The 20,062-nt window shown below is 38.4% G+C and overlaps 1 protein-coding gene across 2 annotated transcripts in view; it reads left to right on the top strand.

Moving 5' to 3' along the window:
• BICC1 (BicC family RNA binding protein 1) overlaps positions 1-20,062 on the top strand; it is a 278,024-nt gene that overhangs the window by 204,225 nt on the left and 53,737 nt on the right. For both annotated transcript variants that reach the window (XM_019502212.1, XM_019502213.1), the window contains exons 4-6: positions 15,163-15,242; positions 17,520-17,678; positions 18,386-18,439. In XM_019502212.1, the coding sequence (XP_019357757.1) occupies positions 15,163-15,242; positions 17,520-17,678; positions 18,386-18,439 (293 nt within the window). The remainder of the gene's footprint in view (positions 1-15,162; positions 15,243-17,519; positions 17,679-18,385; positions 18,440-20,062) is intronic.

Here is a 20,062-nt window from a genome sequence, read left to right as displayed (position 1 = left end):
TAGCAGGGGTAACCACCAGGATCTAGGGGAACGTTTGTTCACCATAGTGCCGCAAGGGATGATGAGGTCCAATGGTTATAAACTACTGCAAGACTGTTTCAAGCTGGACATAAGGAAGAATTTCTTTACTGTCCAAGCCCCCAAGGTCTGGAATAGCCTGCCATCGGAGGTGGTTCAAGCACCTACATTGAAAACCTTCAAGAGTAAATTGGATGCTTATCTTGCTGGGATCATATGACCCCAGCTGACTTCCTGCCCTTCGGGCGGGGGGCTGGACTTGATGATCTTCTGAGGTCCCTTCCAGTCCTAATGTCTGTGACTCTGAGATAGAAATGATACAAGAAAGTTTGGAGATGGACAATTTTAGGGAACAATTCGGAAGTCCTATTTGGTTAGGCTTTCCCAAATGGCATAATTTCTTTTTGTATCATCACTATTATTATCATTATTGAAACTCCCCAAAAAAGAGTACCTCCATTCTAGGAAGATTTAAAATCTGTGATAGGAAACAGGTGGGTACAGGCAGTGGGAGCATGGGTGGAAAAAAATTAGAAACAGGCAATAATTGTTATATTGGATCCTCATTTTCTTGAATCCTGCATCTCTGTCTTTCTGCGCTACTTTTTTATTCTTTACTAAGGATTTACTTTGTTTTAAATACTTAAATGCTCATATCCAGCTGCAGTAGCCCAGTTTTTCTTAATACATCATTACAGTCTTTCTACTGTATTATTACAGCCAGTCAGTACACTCTTACAAGATAAAATTTACAGAAGTTACATAGAATGTGGTCTATACAAGGAGATAAGTTGCAAGGAATTTAAAATGACCCATTGACTAATAGATTTTATACATTAAGCTTCTTTATATATTGATTTAACCCCCGTTTTTTTCAGAATATTCAATAGGTTATCATTAAACTTTTGGTTACAAAAAGAAAGGAAGGGAAGATGTGAGGGTTGCAAAATAAAAAAAAGACTCGGTTGAATAGGGATAGAGTTAGTTTATCTAAGCCTAGGCAAAAGTTGAAGTAGGTTTATGAAACAGGGAAATAGTTTAGTACTGATATATTTGAGTGCAGCAAGAGCATTTACATGTTATGTTTCTGCACGAGGTTTTAAATTATACAATACTTGTTGACCAGTGTAGTTTGTGCCACATATGATGGAAATAAAGTGTATAATGTGAACATTTTGAAGTTAATATTACACTCTACTCACTATTTTGTAAAATACATGATGATTTGACAAGGTAGTATCAAATCTGTATACTGGTAAGCTAGAGCAGTTGCTAGGACAAGAAGTAAAATGTGCTAATGTAAGCTATTTCTGGGTCCACATTTTCTTTGTGTTCATGTTTACTCTATGACTTGTTTTAATTTTAAATTGAAATGAGAACATTTAACTGAGTCTAAAAGTATATTTTTGCACTGTTTTAATGTATCATTAAATCACTCTCCAAGTCAAGTACAGTATATACACTTGATCTGAGCCTTCAAGAGGCCGCGTTGAGCTCAAGAACAATCGCTACACTCTGGCAGGGAATGAGACTTTAGATGACATGCTTAGTGTCCCAGCACTCCAATCCTGTGTCCTCCTAGGTTAAGGGTTCTGCAACCAGTCTGGTTTTTCTATACCTGAGTAACTATTGGTGGAGATTTTGTATATATATAAACATATTTTGTCTATTCCAATACCTAGCCATCCCCACTAGGGATGCTTAGTAGGCATTATCCTCTTACGGTACTGCCCGATTTTTAAAGGCTTAAAATTTAAAGTATCCTGTGGGACAGAGACCCAGATATCTTTTCAGATGACAGTCCTGAATAGTTCAGGCAGTTCTGCCCATATCATTCAATGTACACATGCAAATTTCTTTTCAAATGTCATGTTAAGGTTTTCTAGAGTTCTGAATAAGGATTTGTCTAAACTTCGATTTAAAGTCATGTTAAGATGACATCTGTCAACTAATGTGTTTATGAAGTCCAGGGTAGACAAGACAGTGTCTTATTTAAGACAAGCAGAACTAGTCAAACTGTAGTCTGGATACTGCTTAACTACCTGCTCTAACATACCCTCAAATCCTAATCTATATAAATTCTGCAAGATCCATCTTTCATCTGGGCCTATTTTATTGCCAAAACATTATATCTCTTTCTAAACTAAACCACTGAGAGGAAATGGACTGTAAAATCCTTTTATAAAGATAAAGGTTGTATTTAGCTCTCCTCCCTTTTATTGACAATAATAAGCTATTCAGAAATGCTTACATTTAAATTTTATTCCAAGACTGAGAACAAAACTATCAAAATTTCAATCCAGGTGATTAAAAATATTAGCCAGTTTCTACATTTAAGAAATATCTTATTTAATATTTTTTCATATGGTTAATAAGTCAGATTTAGTTATTTTTATTATATTTCACTATGTTGTTGTTAGGGTAATCTCCCAATTATTTGAACACAATATCTCTCCGTGTTTCTGTCTACCACTAAAATAGTTTAGAGGGCACAAAAACAACTATCAGGGATATAAATATCATTTTAAATTATCAGTTTAACTTCCTCTAATTCTATCAGTTAAATGGTTAATTGATGGCAGACAAGTTTCTTTGGGTAAATGTGGTATCTTTTATTACACCAGATAAATGGTTGGAAAAATTGTTCTTTGCAAACTTCCAGGCACAAACACCCTTCTTCAGGCAATAGGGAGAGTCTGCTGGTGTTATGTGTTCTATGTAGTGGACTAGAAGCCAATATGCAAAGTGCAGGTCTGTGAAAATGCAAATACGTGGCAGTGAGCATCAGAGGAAATGGGAGACAATACGTGAGAGACAGGTAGGTGTGGGGGGTGGAGGGGAGAATGGAGAACTAGTGATAGAATGTAGGTGGTAAAATGCAGACAGGTTACCTGGGGTATTAGATGTTAGTGCCATAAATCCAATATCGATATTTAGTCCGTAATTTTTTTTCTCAAGTAGATTTATGAAGTGAAGTTTGTAGGCTCATCTACAGAAGGCATTTTGTAAATTCCCTTTGAGGATTAAAACTGAGAAATTGGAGAGGGAGTGGTTGTCTTGTGAGAAGTATGCACCCACAGGTAATTGGATATTTTTGTCTTTGATATATTTTCAGTGTGCTTTCATTCTGGTATGCAGTTGTTGCTTGGTTTCTCCTACATATTTTCCAACTGGGCATTTAGTGCACTGGAGGAGAGAGATTACATTTCTGGAAGAACAGATCTACGATTCAGGAATGGTGATGGTTCTGTTGTGGGGGTTAGTTATTATGGGAGTGTTGGCAGATTTCAAATTTCTTGTCCCATCATGGTCCGGATCTGTTTGGTGTGCTTTGGTCCATAGGAAGTATGCTTCTGGTGATGAGGTTAGTAAGGTTCAGTGCTTGTTTAAAGGCATTTCAGGAAAGATGTCTTTAAGAATTGGGTCATCTTTTACTATGGGTTGCAATTTTTTGAGGATTTTTCATATAGGTTCCAAGGTTCATTATATGTCATAACGAAAGGTGCGCAATTTATGGGGGTTTTCTTTTTTGCACTGCAGCAATTTTTCACATGGTATCTGGGTGGCTCTTTCAAAAGTGTAATCTATGTCTCTGGAGGAGTATCCTTGTTGGGTGAAAGTCCTTTTGAGGTTTGCAAGATGATGATCATGGACATTCTTCTCAGTGCAAATTTGGTGGTATCAGAGGGCTTGGCTGTATATTACAGCTTTTTTAGCATATTTAGGGTGATTACTGGTTCTGTGTAGATATGCATGTTGGTCCATGGGTTTTTTGTATATGGCAGGTTATATTTTACCATTCTGGGTATTGATCATAATGTCTAAAAAGGAAATGTTGGTGTTGGAGTATTCAAGAGAGTCTGATGGAAGGATGATGATTATTGAATTTGTGATGCAAATCAGAGACTGCAGGTTTTCAGTCCAAATGATAATGATGACATCTATATATCTTAAGTATAAAATGGGTTTGATGGTGCAATTCTTGAGGAATTCTTTTCCCAGCTGCGTAGCCTCACTTAGACTGAAAATAGAATCTACTACCAGGTTTCTATATAGCCAGGACTGCTTTGGGTAACAGTATGTATTGTACTAGACAGGAAAGGGCAGGCTCCAAGAAACAGATAACCATTCTGTTTAGCAGGTAAATGAAAGGTAGTTATTTTGAAACAAAACAAAACAGTTTTTGGGGATGGGGACTGAGTAGGGACTTTGTGGTGACTGCAGCAGTTTTTCCATCCTATACTGTCCCACAAAAATTCTATCAATTTTACCAACCTACCAATACAAAAATAAGGTAAATAAAATCAGTACTTATTTTTGTAAACAAAACAAACAAGAATAGTGCAACTTGGTTAACCTTACCTTTACAACTGTTGTGCAATAAAACATTGGCTACTATTTCTTTCCATTTCTTTCATTTTTAGCCTAGCTTTGCACAGAAGATGGTCTCTGTCCTGTTGCATCAATTGTATTTGTTTCAGTACTCTGCTGTGTGATTTGTCCCAACTGTTCATGCATACTAATAAAGCGTTAATTCTAACCCTTAAATCAGAAAATCATAGCCGTATTGAATGTAGTCTGTTAGACCAACAGGACATTAGAAAGTATAGCAACAGTCTAGAGGCATAAAGATTAAAAGTACTTTTAATGAGCAGATAATGAAAGAAACTACGATGAAGACAAGGCCTGAGACATTTAAATTCATTTGGAGGAAATGTCATAACGTTTTACTGTTTGTTTTTTTTGTTTTTGTTTTGTTTTTGTTTTTTGTTTTTTTTTAAATTAAGCATGTTGCCACCTGTGATGGTCAAGGAATTTTGCAAGAGGAGAGGACCAACTGCCAGGTTGGCATAGACCTGAAGAAAAATGCATGGCGTTCAAAAGCTTGCATCTGAACCAAGCAGTTGGTCCAATAAAATGTATCACCCACAAAAATCCCTCCCCCTGAGTTTAAGTGTTTTTTTTCTATAAATCTGCTAACATTTAGGCTTCCTTCTTCCCACCAAACACACTATTTCTCATGTTTTCCTGCTTTGTAGTCCTGTGTATGTGCTTTGAGAGGTGTACTGATGTCTGACCGTTCAGTAAAAAACCTTGAAGTAATTGGTTCCATAATTCAGCAACAAGACATACCCTAGCTCGTCTTGTGCTGAAATACTGCCTCACTTTGGCTGCTTCATTAGGTATGAGGTTGAGGAGTAACCCCCCAAGATGTTGCAGTATTCCAGCACAGCATGGGGCTTCCCATATCCTAATGTGATTATAGAAAGTTCTTAACAATATTACTTTAAAGGGAAAAATAAAATTGTAACATCTAATTTGAACTTTTTAAATGGTATGGCAACTAAGCTGTTTCTAATTTTAGAATAACGTAAATCATTGTAATAGAAATTACAATAAATGTAGCTCTATACTGATTGCAATTAATTGGCTCTCCTTTCTTCTTTTCAGATTTCCTTCTTCACCTTGGCCTAATCCTTCTCCCTCCAAATCTGGTCACTTTGACTGTCTTTTTGTTTTACTTTTATTCACCCTAGATTCTATTATCTGTTTCTTGTCTTAATTCAGCTTTGTTGTTGTTGTTAAAGAGCAGCTCTCTTTTCAACTTCATTTTCCTTGTCATTGGATCCAGAAATCCAGTCACCAGTACTTTTCTCTCCAGGTATAATATGCCCAGGTAATCTCTCTTGTAAATTTGCATAATATTTAACTATATTTCAGTTTATTTATACAATACAAAACTTTTCTCTAACCTCTTGTATTGTGCCATGATATATTTGTGGTTGTTGATGGGAATGAAGATTTGGTTTCCTAATGCATTTATTATAATGAAATAATTATTTTTAGAAGTGAAGTTTACTCTGTTTTCTGTGTATTTTTTGTCACAAGACCATTTAGACAGCTACCATACTTGAAGCAGCATTTGTGGACATTTACGATTCTTTAAAAAAACTATCTAGCAGGGCCTACCTGGTGAAGGTTTGATAAACACTGAACCTTTTTAACAATTCGTATTTAATACTAATGATGCAGCATTGCTGCTTTCACATAACTGGTGACAGAAGCAGACTGATAGGAATTTATGCATTCTCAACTGGCTTTGTGCCAGATCAGCACAGATATTCTTCTAAGGATCTTCCTGAGGAGACAAAATAAGAAGGAAAGAAGAGAGAGGCAGAAGAAAGAGAAGCCTTTAACAATTTATTTTTCCACCACAGTCATCAGGTTGGAGCTCTTCCCAAAGGCATCTTTATTACAAGTTCCTCCTTCTACTGTAATAAATGGATCTCTTTCCACTACAATATTATAAGCAATAGGATGCATCTACTATGAAGACACTACTCACTATCTGAACTCAAATTCAAAATCTCAGGCAAGTTTGAAGTTGCACAAAGTTCTATGCTTCTATGGCCAGACTACTAATGATGTCTAAGATAACTGGTTTAAAATCAGTTCAGAAGTGACTGCTTTCTCTGCATATCAGGTGTCATGCCCTTGCACTTAGTTTTTAATTTAACGGTGTAACTCCACAAATATTAATCATATCTATCTAGGTACCTTATGAACTCTATCATGATAGATCAGGTGCTTTAAAGATGTAATGAGTTTATCCTCACAAACCCCTTCTGTGGTGGGGACTGACCATATTGTTATACTCCTGGGAGTGAGGGAGTGGTTTTTGTTTTGAGGATTTCTGTTAGTTTGTGGGGGGTGGTATTTGTTTTTTCTGTTTTTAACAGATTTTGGTTGTGGGCACAGATTAAGTAATTTGCTTGGAGTTGCACACAATCTGTGGCAGAGCCAGAATTGATCGAAATCCCTGTAGTAACATTCCAGTGCCTGAACCAGTTTTCCTTTTTGGTAGTATTTTATTATATGTTGTGTTGCAAAGATCCAAGGGCTTATTAAAGTAAAGCCCAGTACACGCTACTGGAATATTGTTTGAGTATAAATTTGAATAAAAGTAAGCTGTTTTTTCTGTTTTATTCTTAAAATAGACTAGCTATATTTGAAAAAAGGAGAACCCCAACACAAAAATGCTTCTAATACCCCCTGTTTTTCCATCTGGGGAAATCTCAGACTAGACAGTTCAGACATTCAGTTTCTCCAGGGAGAGTCCCTGCTCTCTCAGGAGAAACCACAAGTGTACAGAAGTTCATAGCTTTTCTCCCAGAGTAAAAGTGGCCACTTGGAGAGGAAAATAATTAGGGAACAACCTGCGTGAAGTGGCTCTCCAGAGAATATCTCTCAGGAGACCAAACTTCTGTAGAGGCAGTCATTCTGCTTTGCTGCTTTTCTCTTGCTGTCCCTCAGTCCCAGCCAAGCAGGGATCAGAACATAGCCCCTGAGTGCTTCAGGCTGGAAAAGCCCAGCACTGAAGCACTTAAGGGGCATGTTCTGCTCCTAGCTTTTTCCCTGTCTGAATCACACTGGAGCACCTGGGTGCCAAGAAGCATACAAGCATGTTTCCTGCCCAGTCAGATCTGGGCTGGAGCACAGCACCGGGGGAAGGAAACGCTGGAGGAGTCAATTATAGTACAAACACTTTGCCTAACACTGGCATTCCCTGCCTACATTCACTTAAAAAAAAAAAAAAAAAAAACCCTGCAAAGCTGTCTGGGCTGCATGATCTAGGGACCTCTGGCAGCCCAGCATCCTCACTGCAGGCTTTTTGCTTCTCAACTTCTGTACAGGTTTGTTTTTCTCTCAGGAAAACAGAACTGGAAGATTTGTCCTGGATGATTTAAATGTATGAATGCAACCTAGGTTCAGGGTATTGGGAACAGACAGAGCAAGCTTCTGTGATCCCAAGTCCTGACTGTAGATATTTGCCCTGGCATACACAAACATTTAAACTGTCTTAGTGGATGATACCAGTGGCCTATAGACTTGGTTATTATGTCTACTAGATGCTTCAGAGAAAAGAACAAGAAAACTCATGATGAACAATTCTGGAATGAACCAACTTATAGGGAAGAGTTTTCCTAACTGCAATTATAGCCAGTATAACCATCTGGATGTGGTCATCCATACAAATGACTAGGCCTAATATGAATCTTCCTTAGCTTTGGCACCAACCAGTCACATCCTGTTGTTCTTATTGCTGCAAGGTACGTATAAAATATGCATATAGGGGTTGGTTTGTTTGTTTTGGGGGTTGTTTTTTTAATGAGTTTGCCTTTGAATTTATTCCTCTTACTTTTTCTTTTTAATATTTTTAGAAAATAAATGAGATGCCCTTGTTCTTTCTTGTTCATTCATTATTGTATGGATTTATATAGTTTCATGGTTTTTATTTCTCTTCGTAAGGAAGGATTTCCATACTGATAATCGGTTTTAGTCCAATCTCTTGAGAAGGGATGATTGTTTGCATTGGAGACCAACATCTGTGAGTGTGCAAATGTGTTTACTGACAACCATAGAAGGGCCTCAATCTTGGATGGATACACAATGGGTAGGCTGATGGCCTTTAAGTTAAAGGCTTGTAATGGTGGAGACAGGAAGTCTGGCAGCAATAAAGCAAATGAAAAATGAGTCCAGGTTTCCAAGCTGAGTAAACATGACTTACGTTTAGGACTCTGACTGCAAATGCAATGAAACCTAGTGGAAGGGTATGCCCTTTGTCTGTGTCTGATATTGATTGTTTGGGATAAGAAATTCTGCAGGACTAGAACTTCCCAAAGCGTACCTAACACCATCTCCTCTCCCCAAAAAGGGAGGAGGTGGAGTAGTTTGTCTCATCTCAGTCTTTACTGGGATTTTCAGATAGCTGGAATATAGGCCTGTGCAAAGCGGCTAGTATTCTCTTCAGATTTAGATTCAGCCAATTCAGGGGACAGTGATTCAATTTGGTGATTTGAATCACTGTCCCGAATCCATTCGGACGAATATCTAAATTGAACAGGCTCTATCCCCCCTGCCTGTTCTCCCAGCCCCATCAATGGCTTACCTGCCTAGCCCCAGCATCGTGTCATTTAAAAAATAAAAAAGGTCCACACTCACCAGCTCCTGCCAGGTCAGGGGAGGGGGCGATCCCTGCTGCCCCCCACTGCCCCATGCTGTGTGGGGGGCTCTGCCAAGAGTCCCCAGAGGCCCTGATGGTCACTGCAGCAGCTGGTGAGTATAGGCCTTTTTTTTTAAGAACTGGGATGCTGGGACCAGGCAGGGCAGCCATTGACGGGGCTGGGAGAGCAGGCTGGGGTTGGGGGCACTCAGGGAGGCTAGAGAAGCAAGCAGGGAATAGGACCTGGTGGGGGTCCCCACCCATGGTCCCCTCCCTCCTCCTCCAGCCTCCCAGCCCACTACTTACTGGCCCAGAGTCCAGGTCCAGCTCCCTGCAGCAGTGAGCGGGAACTGCCCAAATCAGATCTCAAAATCTCTCTGAATCAATTTTGGACATGTTTATTGGTCTCTCGATTCAATTCAGATTCGGAGATTCAGCTGCCGAATCAGGCCATATCTCCTCCAGATCAAATCTGCAACTGAAGCTTCGCACAGCCCTACTAGAATACCTTAAATCATCTCTTGCACTTTTTAGCTGTAATTTTGTAGCATTTGCTAATGCTGTGATCGGCTTCTGTTAATGTTGCTCCCACAGATGTCCATGGAAACAGTTTAAATATTATACAGGACTGCATACTCAGGCTTCCTACCTTCTAACTCAGCTCAAACACAAGACCTGGCCTCGCAGAACCACAGATGGTAGAGGGTGGAAAATATAAACAAAAAGGAGATAGTTACTATGCTAAGGATTGAAGGGAGTGAGGATAGAGGTAGCCTATACCTACTTCAAGGCAAGAGTCCAACAAACTGAAGAATGTTACAAACCACCTCCTGAGATTATTCTTACATTCACGAGACTGTAGCTTTCTAATATTTCATGTGATAAATCTAAATATGAAATAATATATGTATATACATGTTTTGTGTATATATGCAGTTCTACTATCCATAAATTCACTCATTCTTTGGGGAGAGAACTCCTATTGATGTTAGACTAATCCTTTACATTCTGTTGGCAGGGAGAAAAATACTGTCCATTAAAATGGAACACATGGTGTCTTGGGGAAAATACTACTGCAGTTATAACACTCAAGAAGCAAAATTCTTTCAAGCTTTGTAGATTTTAACTTCTTTAAGAATTAGAACCTCTGCTTCCATGCAGCTGACATGCTTTTCTCATAAATGTGTAGCAAAGACCATTTGCAAATTTCCAGCTGTTCAGCATCCAGCAATTCAGAACTCAAGCACCCTTTTTTCCCCCTCATTCTAACTTTTTAAAGTATGATTCTTGTCATGGAAAATCCAGAATTAGCATTCTAACATCACATGCTTAACTTCAGTGTGCTATACTTGAAACAGTCAACCTAAAATGTGAGCATTTTCACTTAGAATTTGCAGAATTCCCAGAACCAATGTTACCATACAATAAGGTTCTTTGGAATAACCTTGTATAATGCCTGGTTTTAAGGGCACAAATTGTTACAGCCTGAATTCAGAAGCATGAGAAGTCCCTGTATGAATCATCAGGACTGTCTGCCACCTTAGAACAATTGGGCATTTCTTGTTCGGTAATTTTAAGATGACGTTTGAAGAACAAGAAATAAACCCTGTGGATTAGGGGTGTTGAAACCCTGGCCTACAAGCCAAATCTAACCTGCGCTGCTTTGTCATCTGACCCACTGAGCTCCCCATAGATCTGCATATCTGGCCACAGGAGAGTAGTGGCAACATTAATTGCTGCTCCCCCGTTGCCAAATTTCTGGATACATGGGGAACCTGGCAGGCAGGATAGTGTGACCCTACATGCTAAATCAAGCCTGGTCTGATCCCGGTGGTACAGGACCCAATCCCATGTCCTGGCCCCACACCATTCACCCAGCCATGGGGCCAAAAGGTTGAGCACCACTGCTCTGAAACAAAAATTTTAAGGTATTTGGCTCCTAATTTGCCCCTAGGGATTTTCATGACACCATATCTTTTTTTTTTTTAAAGCATTTTTTAAATAGATCAATGAATAGTCTAATTAATGCTTACTAAGTTATACCCTCGTTAATAAGAATTTAAATGAAATCATTTTAATGCTGTAAACCTTTTCCTTGGGAGAAGGAAGGAAAAAGAAGATAGGATAAAGTGTTTTCTGAGCAAAAACAATGTGAACAAATCAAAATGAGTTTAAAATCCAATTTCTGTTGAAGTCAATGGGAGTATTTTGCCACTAGCAAGATGAACAGTTACATCAGTATATACAAAAACATGACCTTTTTGTTGAAAATATCATTTTTATCTGGATTTAATAAGACAGCTTCTGTAGCCAAATTTTGTAAAGCACTGGCATTTTTTCTTAAAGTGATAGAACTGTGGTTTTGTTTTAAATGGGTAATGTCAAATTTATGGGCATTATAATGGAATTATGCCAGGCTGTGCTCAGCACTTCTATATTTGAATGTGAAAATTTTATTATAAATGAGAAAAGTGATGAAGATATGGTAGTGCTTAGATGTCTCTTAGGCTAGCGACGGGACAGACATTCAAAAAGCCTGAGCCTGAATTGATTCAGTCTTTGCAGGTTAGTCTAAGCTACCTATGTTGAACTAATTTGGAAGTGCACAGACATTCCCTCTGGAGCAAGGAAATGCAGGCACATGACTGCAGTGGCTCACGTTAGAAGACTGCAGGCGCTAGAGCAGTCCTCCCTTCCCTTCCCTTCCATAATGCTGAGCTGAGGCGGGGTATGGCCAGGCCCTAGCAGGACGATCTGATTAGGGAGGGGTTTAAAACCCCACCCTGGCTGTACAGTCCTAGGCTTTTCCCTGCCTGTTGCTGAAGGGGCGGAAATGTTACCCCTAGCTAGCACTGTGAGGCAAAGGGGAACAGGGGTGGGAGGACTGTTTGTGTGCATTTAATGCATCTGTTAATGATACTGAGCTTTGCAATCTTCCTCTCCCTGCTTTTTCATACTGTCTGCAGCAAACCTGACAGGCAAGGAAGCCAGCAGGGTGCTGATAACACAGTATTTAGCAGCCCATCAAGAAAACAAAAGCCTCTCTCATTAGTTCAAGTTCTTCTTAAAACAGCTTTTTCCAAGGAAGGAACAGAGGGATATTACTAGCTGACCTGTTGATTAGCTCTAAAAAGCCCTAAGTGGACACTGTCCTGTCTCCCTTTATTCTGTCTGCCTTTGCCCTGTCCCAGTGAAATTGGAAACACACACATGCAGATACCGCCCAGCATTAGCTAGTATACCACATGCTGGTTAGGGTCTGTGGGGCTGGGATTTGTGCTGTGGGAGATGGAAGGGATGGGGGGGATCTCTGCTTGAGCAGTGAGGGGGTGGGGGGACAAGGGGAAGCCAGGCAGACCTTGCTGTGCCTGCAGTCTCTGTTGAAGTGCCTCTATGTGAACAACACCTACTCACTAGATAAGCTTTTTTTTGCCCTAGTCATATTTGCTGACATTAATTAAAGTTTGTATTCTTGTCAGCAGTGCAGAGTATCAAAGAACGCTTCAAAAGGATGAATACAATCAAAAATACTCCTGTACATCATCAAGGAAATGTCTTACTGTGTTCAAATAACAATGCCAATAGGTCACACTTAAGCAAATATGGTGAAAGCAGCGCAGTGTATCATTGAGCAAATAATTACAAGATACTGGACTGCAGAGATGTAATTGAGGAAAGAATGTTGTGAAGAGTGAGAAGAAAGTATCCCAGCTTGACTTTCAAATATCAAGCTGAGTTTTTGGGTTAGCAGAGAAACTCAGAATGCTAGATGAAGCAGTGGCCCAGGCACATACAGGAAGGCCTATAATGTTGTTTTCAGTCATTTTTCAGTGTATATATAAAATTGCATTTGAGCAATACTAGTCTTTACAACTGCTGCATCATTAAGACCATGAGAAGGAAGAGTCATTTATGCTTACATTTGATGTTGCAAGGTAGCAAAAGACCAGGAAAGTTTCTTGACCCCCTTTCAGGCTTTCGCATTCTCCCAGTGTCATAATCTGTATGACAAATCCAGATGGTCTTTTGGAATTTTAATTGTATTCTCCTTTTGCTACTTTTTACTTGTTCAAAACCATTGTTACAAATCAATAGGAAATACATACTTTGTCCACCAATGTGGTGGATATTTGCTAAATCAGTAGTTGTACCTCTGCTTATCTGTATATCAATAATTCACTGTTTTGTTTTTATTCACTGATGCATCCAAGTCCCTTCCTCCCAACTTGTAATTCATTGAGTATTTTTAATTGGTGTTACCACTGTTCCTATTTTAAATACAGTACACATTAATGTTTCTACTTCAACATTTTCATCAATGATCTGGAAGTGAATATTACCATTAATGCATAACTTTTGGAGCAATTTGTAGAGAAACTAAATGGACATTTTTTGTTCAGTAATTCAGTATTATGGGGGATTTATTGGTTATCATTTAATTTAAATTTCAGGTGCATGTTTTAACCTCAAACGGTTAAAAAAAAAATGGAATTACATCAGTTGGACAACATTATTTCACATATGTAATGAAAAAGTAGAATTGTGATTTTGGCTTAATAAAATTTGTCCTTTCCTGGTGGAAAGAATGATTATCAAAGCAGATGTTACTTGCTTACAACATATGTGAGCATTCTTATGCACTTAGAACTGTTGTGTCATTACAACCTTAACCTCCTTTTCCTCACAAACTTTCTTTGTAATCTTGAAAGGAATGAGCTTAACATGGTACTGAGTTGCATAATTGTCATTGGTAGCATAGGTGGGTTTTTTCCTTGTTTTTAGAAAAAAAGTAAGAGTGTAATGCTTATTTTTCCCTAAAAATAAATAAATAGATAAAAGGAGTATTTAAGGCTGAAAGTTATCATTTAAACCCAGCTCCACCAATCCGATAAAACCAGAAAACCAGGCAAATCTAGAAGGAATTTAAAAAGTGAAATTAATTTTTTCAACATCTGTTTTCACCCAGGTAAATGTTCATACATATTATAGGGCATATTGATAGTGTTTGTTATGGAGAGGAGAGACAGGCATGGGGCCAGAGCTGCAAATCCAGATCAGGATTTCAGATACCTGAACATTTAGAATTTTTGGAATTGGGCCCACTTCTAGTTGTGTTATGGTAGTTCACATTTCTGGACACCAGATGGTGCTGCCATCTTATATAATGTACAATTTCCAGTTAATTGAATCTTGGTTTACTTCCAAGTCCAAATTAAGTTCCACAGGCAAAATCCTTCAATGTGCATCATGACCAAGTATGGACTTCAGGATTTAACCCCCGAAGTTTGTTAAATTGTCATTGTACCCTGTCTCATAATTTGTCACTGGTGTTATGTTTAATATGTACTTAAAATATCTTACGGTTAAAATGGTTCGTATCCAGTACTTTAGATCTGATTAGACAAACATTTAAGTAAAGTGATAAAATATGAGTTGTAAATACCACTTCAAAATGTAATGCCTCTAAGTGTAAAATCCAAGAGTGGCAGTTATTTTGTATTTGTACAGATTGTCATTTAATATAGCTACATGAGTAAGATTAAATTGGAAAATTCTTTTAGGTAGAAGCAGCTTTTAATGTAAATCCTCATACTTAGAAGGCAGTTATAGGAACTGATGAAAAACAAGGTACCATGTGCTGGCTAGTGTCTATAGATTTGGTTCTGAGTCTTAGAAGCATAAGCTGGCATCAGAAGGGGTTGTTAGTTATTCTTCATTAGAATTAATCCAGAGAAACCTTTTGATACAGGTTTGTTACATATATACGCTGCGCTATAGTAGATTACTTTGTGGATTCTTGCATTTCACTTTTTCTGATTTAAGCAAAATTACTTCTGAGATATCATGGCACACAATACATTTAGTAATAACCCTATGGAAAAAACTGGTCGAGTGAATGAACGGAATAGTATGTGTCAGTAATTTAGCTGACTCCAGCAGGCAGAGATTAGTATTGTAACTGATTTCTAAACTTTAATACATCCCTAATAGCTGTTTCTTAAAATAAATTGTGAAAAGAATTTCTAATTTAAAGTAAATTGTTCAAAGCATGTTAGTAAAATTTTGGTAATGTTTCCATGTCTTTTGCTTACTACTTGTTTTAATATGTTGTTTACTATTTTCTATTTCTATTTGTATAGATCCACATATTAAAGTCTCTGGAAGAAAAGAAAATGTTAAAGAAGCTAAAGAGAGGATCATGTCTGTCTTAGACACAAAAGTAAGAAGAAAGTTCTATTCAGGTGTATATTTTTGTCACACAGCATGTATAGTAGCATGCTGAAATTGTGAGGGGGTTGTCATTTTTATTGACATTTTACATTAAAATTTGTCAGTAAAAGTCTTTTTAAAAAGTCTCTGCACTGAGATGTGCCATAGGGATGAGATATACAAAAATGGTAAAGGTGGAACCTGCTGGAATTTTGTTAATTTATTTTATGAAGGTTCAGGTGTGTAACGATCAATTCACTAGAGAGAAACGTATACTACATTTAAAAATTACAAGATCAGCAGAAATAATCTGACCTCCATCAATCTAAAATTGAATCTAAATAGTCTTGCAAAAAAATAAAGATAATGGCTGCATAATCATCACAGAACTGGAAACTTTCCCTATATTGTACTCAATAGAATCTCAGTGATATTGAATAACATTAACTTTTACAGTAGGTCAGCTTCTATACTGGCATGCAGCACATCTGAGAAGACATTTGTGAGACTTGAGGTGATGTCACTTCCTGAACGGTTTCCTGCTTTTTCTCTTTTACTCATCATAACTCCCAAATGGCTTGCTTTTAAAGCACCAGTTATGTTTTGGTGTGGTGGTCTTGCCAGTGCCTGGTGTTTCATACTTATTACATTATGGGCTTCGGTGGTTTAACTCTCTGTGGTCATGAGGGATGACAAGCTGGCAGAAAACTAGAGGGCAAGGTAAGGGGGGAGAGAGAACTATGAGATGTGCAGGGTTTAGGACGAATGGCCAGGGTCTTGTGGAAGCACCAAGAGGGTCCATATAATAGTCTGAAGGAAGGACCTTAAGATTATGCCTCTGATTCTGTAAGATTGGAAGCACATGTGGCCTGACATCTCATTTATGCCACCATAAAAAAAATTAATATGGTGGCACAAATTACGAGCAAATAATTGTCACTACCCTTTTTCAAGCCACATCAAAGGAAACTCAGGTAAAAGGCAAAAGGGAAGAATAAACTCTGCCACTTTATTGTGGCAGACATCTGTTAGATTTGTGATGAGTGAGTATGGCCAGCCTGAGCTGCTTGCATTCTCCAGCCAACCCAGGCAGTTGCTCCATGGGCTTGAAGGCTTTTCAAGCCCCTAGAGCATCTGCCCAGCTTTTTCTGCTTACAGAGAGGCATCCTAGGGATTCTTATGGCACCTCTCCATAAGCAGAGAAGTCAGGGTTCCCCACTTAGCCAGACTCAGGCCTATGATTGCGAGGGGATGGGTCTTGCTGAGTTGGGAAAGCAGGGCTTTCTCCTCTCCACCAGACTTGCTCCTGGGATTGTGAGGGACAGGAATTCTGTGCCATCTACTGACATTTAAAGTCTGTTGGGTAATCTTCAGATCAGTCATTCCTTTACTGTGTACTCTTTTGCATATGCTGTTCTATGGATTGTTATACACTGAAAAATCTTAAGTAAAATTAACTAAAAACATATCCTTATTGGCCTATTTTAAATGTTGTATAAAAAGTACCAAAAACCCTTTTCTTGTTTTAAAACCTTGTAAAGCTTCACTTTTGTTTTTTTTAAAATAATATTGTTCTGTTTTCTAAATGTTGCTAAGGTTTTTTTTTTCCCTTCTGAGACTTAAGGACTGGAGCCTACATGTAAGCATTTCTTATGTTCATCCAGACTGAAGCTAAAAAGAGTCATTTTTCCTTATTGACACAATGACCTTTTGATCCACAAAGTAAAGATCACCAGCTGGGATCTCTGGGGTAGAATATACTATTATATTAAACCACTCCTCCTAGTTAATAATATTCTATTGTGCACGTGGAGTTCAAAATTTTGTTTACATTAAACTTCCATATATTTAATTTAAATTGGCACAATTAAATACTTCCCACAAAAAACATATAATAAGAATTCAAAAGGTATGATGTTAGAAAATTAACCCGTTTTTCCAATAGCGTGGAAGTTTGTTTAACCCCCCCCCCCCCCAAAAAAACCCTCCTACCTTAAGTAAATTGAAAATGTCAAGTGGCAGCTGTCTCTGCCGTACTTCTCAGTCCCCTCATTTTGTCATTTGTGAGACTCATGGTACAGGAGCCTAATATGTTTATTTCCATATGATTTCCTTATGACAATATGGTCATGGTACTTGGTGTGCTTCAGTTGATGTTAAGTCACTGATGAAATTAGATTTTCAGAATGCTTTACATAATTGTTTAAATTCCATTTACTGAAGAACACTAATGCTCAGATACTCTATTCTAAAAGAATCCAAAAATAATAGAGTCTTTGACTTTTAGAGTAACAGGGTCACCTTGAAGATGGATGTTTCACATACAGAACATTCTCATGTAATTGGTAAAGGTGGCAATAACATTAAAAAAGTAATGGAAGAAACAGGATGTCACATCCACTTTCCAGACTCAAATAGGAATAACCAAGCAGAAAAAAGCAATCAAGTAAGTATTACTTAATATTTTGTGTATATTATAAATGTATGTAATTCTATATAAATCAATTGGATCACATATATAGAATATGGAATGTATTACATAAATATAAAAGTATTACTATTTTTTTTCAAAATACTAAACATTTCTGGTGTGATTATTTTCACTAAACATTTGATGTTTAGGGAAATACGTTGTTTATATAAAATTTAGTATGGAAATTCATTGGTTTATTCCAAGTGAAACTAAAAACTTTTTCTTTTATCAGGTTTTTCCCATGAAAATCTTCATCTCATAACAATTTATTAAAAAGATAAATACTGATTACGCTTTGAATACATCAGTTTTTTTCTATGTCAATTTTAAGTTAAATATGTATTTTTCAGACTTTCATTATAACATTAATTTCTTCAAGTTCAGTAAAGCACCCAGGATGAACCAGGATTGAATGTATAAATAATAAATATAACATAATTTTATTATGTATAGAGTTCAACATTAAAATGTGCTCTCTTAGAATAGAAATTGTAGTGCTAGTTCTGACTAGTTATATTGGTATTTTGATAACAGGCTTCCAGGGGAGGGATTCCTCCCAATTGCTTACTGTAAGCTTTCAGAACAAAAAATATCTAAAGAGAATGTAAACATTTGGAGGTTTTTTCCTCAGATACTTCATAAGAACACTATACGTAATTTTATATGTTCTCAATTTCCAGGTGTCTATTGCAGGACCACCAGCTGGTGTGGAGTCTGCCAGACTTAGAATAAGGGTAACTATGTATTTTTAAGAAATAAAATGGCAAAGACACTGTAGAGGAAAACAGTTGAGAGAAAAACAATAGTTCTGTACTCTGTCTAGGGTTGTCTAATTCTGCGCTGTGACTGATATGCAAATCATATTGCCAAGTCCAAAACTGCAAGAAAATGAGAAAAAAAATATTCATAGAGAAAATAATTTTTGTTTGCAATTTTGTAAGTGGTAGATTTCAAATAATAATCCAAAAATAAGCTTTAAAAATCTCAGACACTTTGTATATGATAGAAATATGTGAATAATATTTGTGGCCATATGGATTAAATGCATTGAATCCATATTAATGCACAAGCATATACTCACTCAGGGTTTGGTTTGTTTTTTTCCGAACCCACCAATAGAAAGGCTATCTCTAACATGAGCTGTATAAATTAGTTATCATCTAGCAGTCTTTATGCTAAAAAATAACCATATTTACTTGCATACCACACAACATCTTCCCCCCTCTTCCCAGCCCCCCACCAAATGAGCCCTTCAAAATTGGGGTGCATATTTAAGTGGGAAAGCTGGTCTTTACTGAAATAGAAGCAAGGTAGAACAGAACAAGCAGATGCTGTGACTCATGCCTGCCCAGATGGCTGCCATTTCTCTCCATGGATACAAACAGCAGAGCCACAGTCCAATATTAATTCTCTCACAGCCACAGATGAGCTTTTTGCTAAAGAGCTAATGAACTTGGTGAGGGAGAGTGAACTGCTGCATGCAGTCTGTAGTGTCTTGATGAAGTGTGTGGCAGGAAACAGCAATTTCTAATTTATAGGAACTCATATAAAGAGCTACTTACAGTAAAGAATAAGGGTGCATCAATAACGATTTTTTGGGCCAATACTGATGGCCAATTATTAATCAGCCATATGCAGCCCAGCAGCAGTGTCCGGCTGGTAAGTCTGTTGTGGGGGAGGGAGGTGAGTGAAGGGACATGGGGGGATGGGCAGATCAAGGCCCCTGTGGTGTGGGAGGGAGTAGGTCTGGGACAGGCAGGCACTGCATGGGCAGGGCACAGGGCTGTCACTGTGCACTCAGGCCTGAAGGCTGCACCAGCCTCTTCCTGGCAGGGGGGCTGGGCCCAGGCTGTGCTCAAGGCAAGCCGGGTGGAGTGGGCAATGGTGGTGCTGGGAGAAGGGCTATGGGAGAGCTACTGTGAATTTTGGGGTGACTGTAGTACACCCCATAGCCCCACCTCCTCTAGGGGTATCCACATGGCAGGCACTGTGTCCCTGCCCCCCAGAGGAGCCTCAGCTCTGTCCCAAACCCCACCCCGCCCTGGCTGGACGGCACCCGTGCCTGCCCCAGACCCACTCCCTCCCTCACCATGGGGGACCTTGATCTGCCCCTCCAGTGCCCCTTTCCTTTCCCCTCCCCTTGTACCACAACAAACTTACCAGCTGGTGTAGTTCTCCACGCTGCCAGGCTTTGCTCCTCACCACCTATGTGCTCCACTGTGGCTGCACGCATGCACTGGACATTTAGTGGCCGTGTTATCAGCTACATCAGGCAAAAAAAGCTGATTTCTGATAGTCAATTTTTTTCATATCGGTGCTGATTCAATATTGGATTGATGTATCAATGCGCCTCTAGT

The sequence above is a fragment of the Gavialis gangeticus genome, unplaced genomic scaffold, assembly GCF_001723915.1.
Source record: "Gavialis gangeticus isolate Ggan-Ray unplaced genomic scaffold, GavGan_comp1, whole genome shotgun sequence".
Taxonomy (NCBI): domain Eukaryota; kingdom Metazoa; phylum Chordata; order Crocodylia; family Gavialidae; genus Gavialis; species Gavialis gangeticus.
Note: the sequence above shows the minus strand (reverse complement) of the source record. Positions and strands in the feature narration are given on the sequence as shown.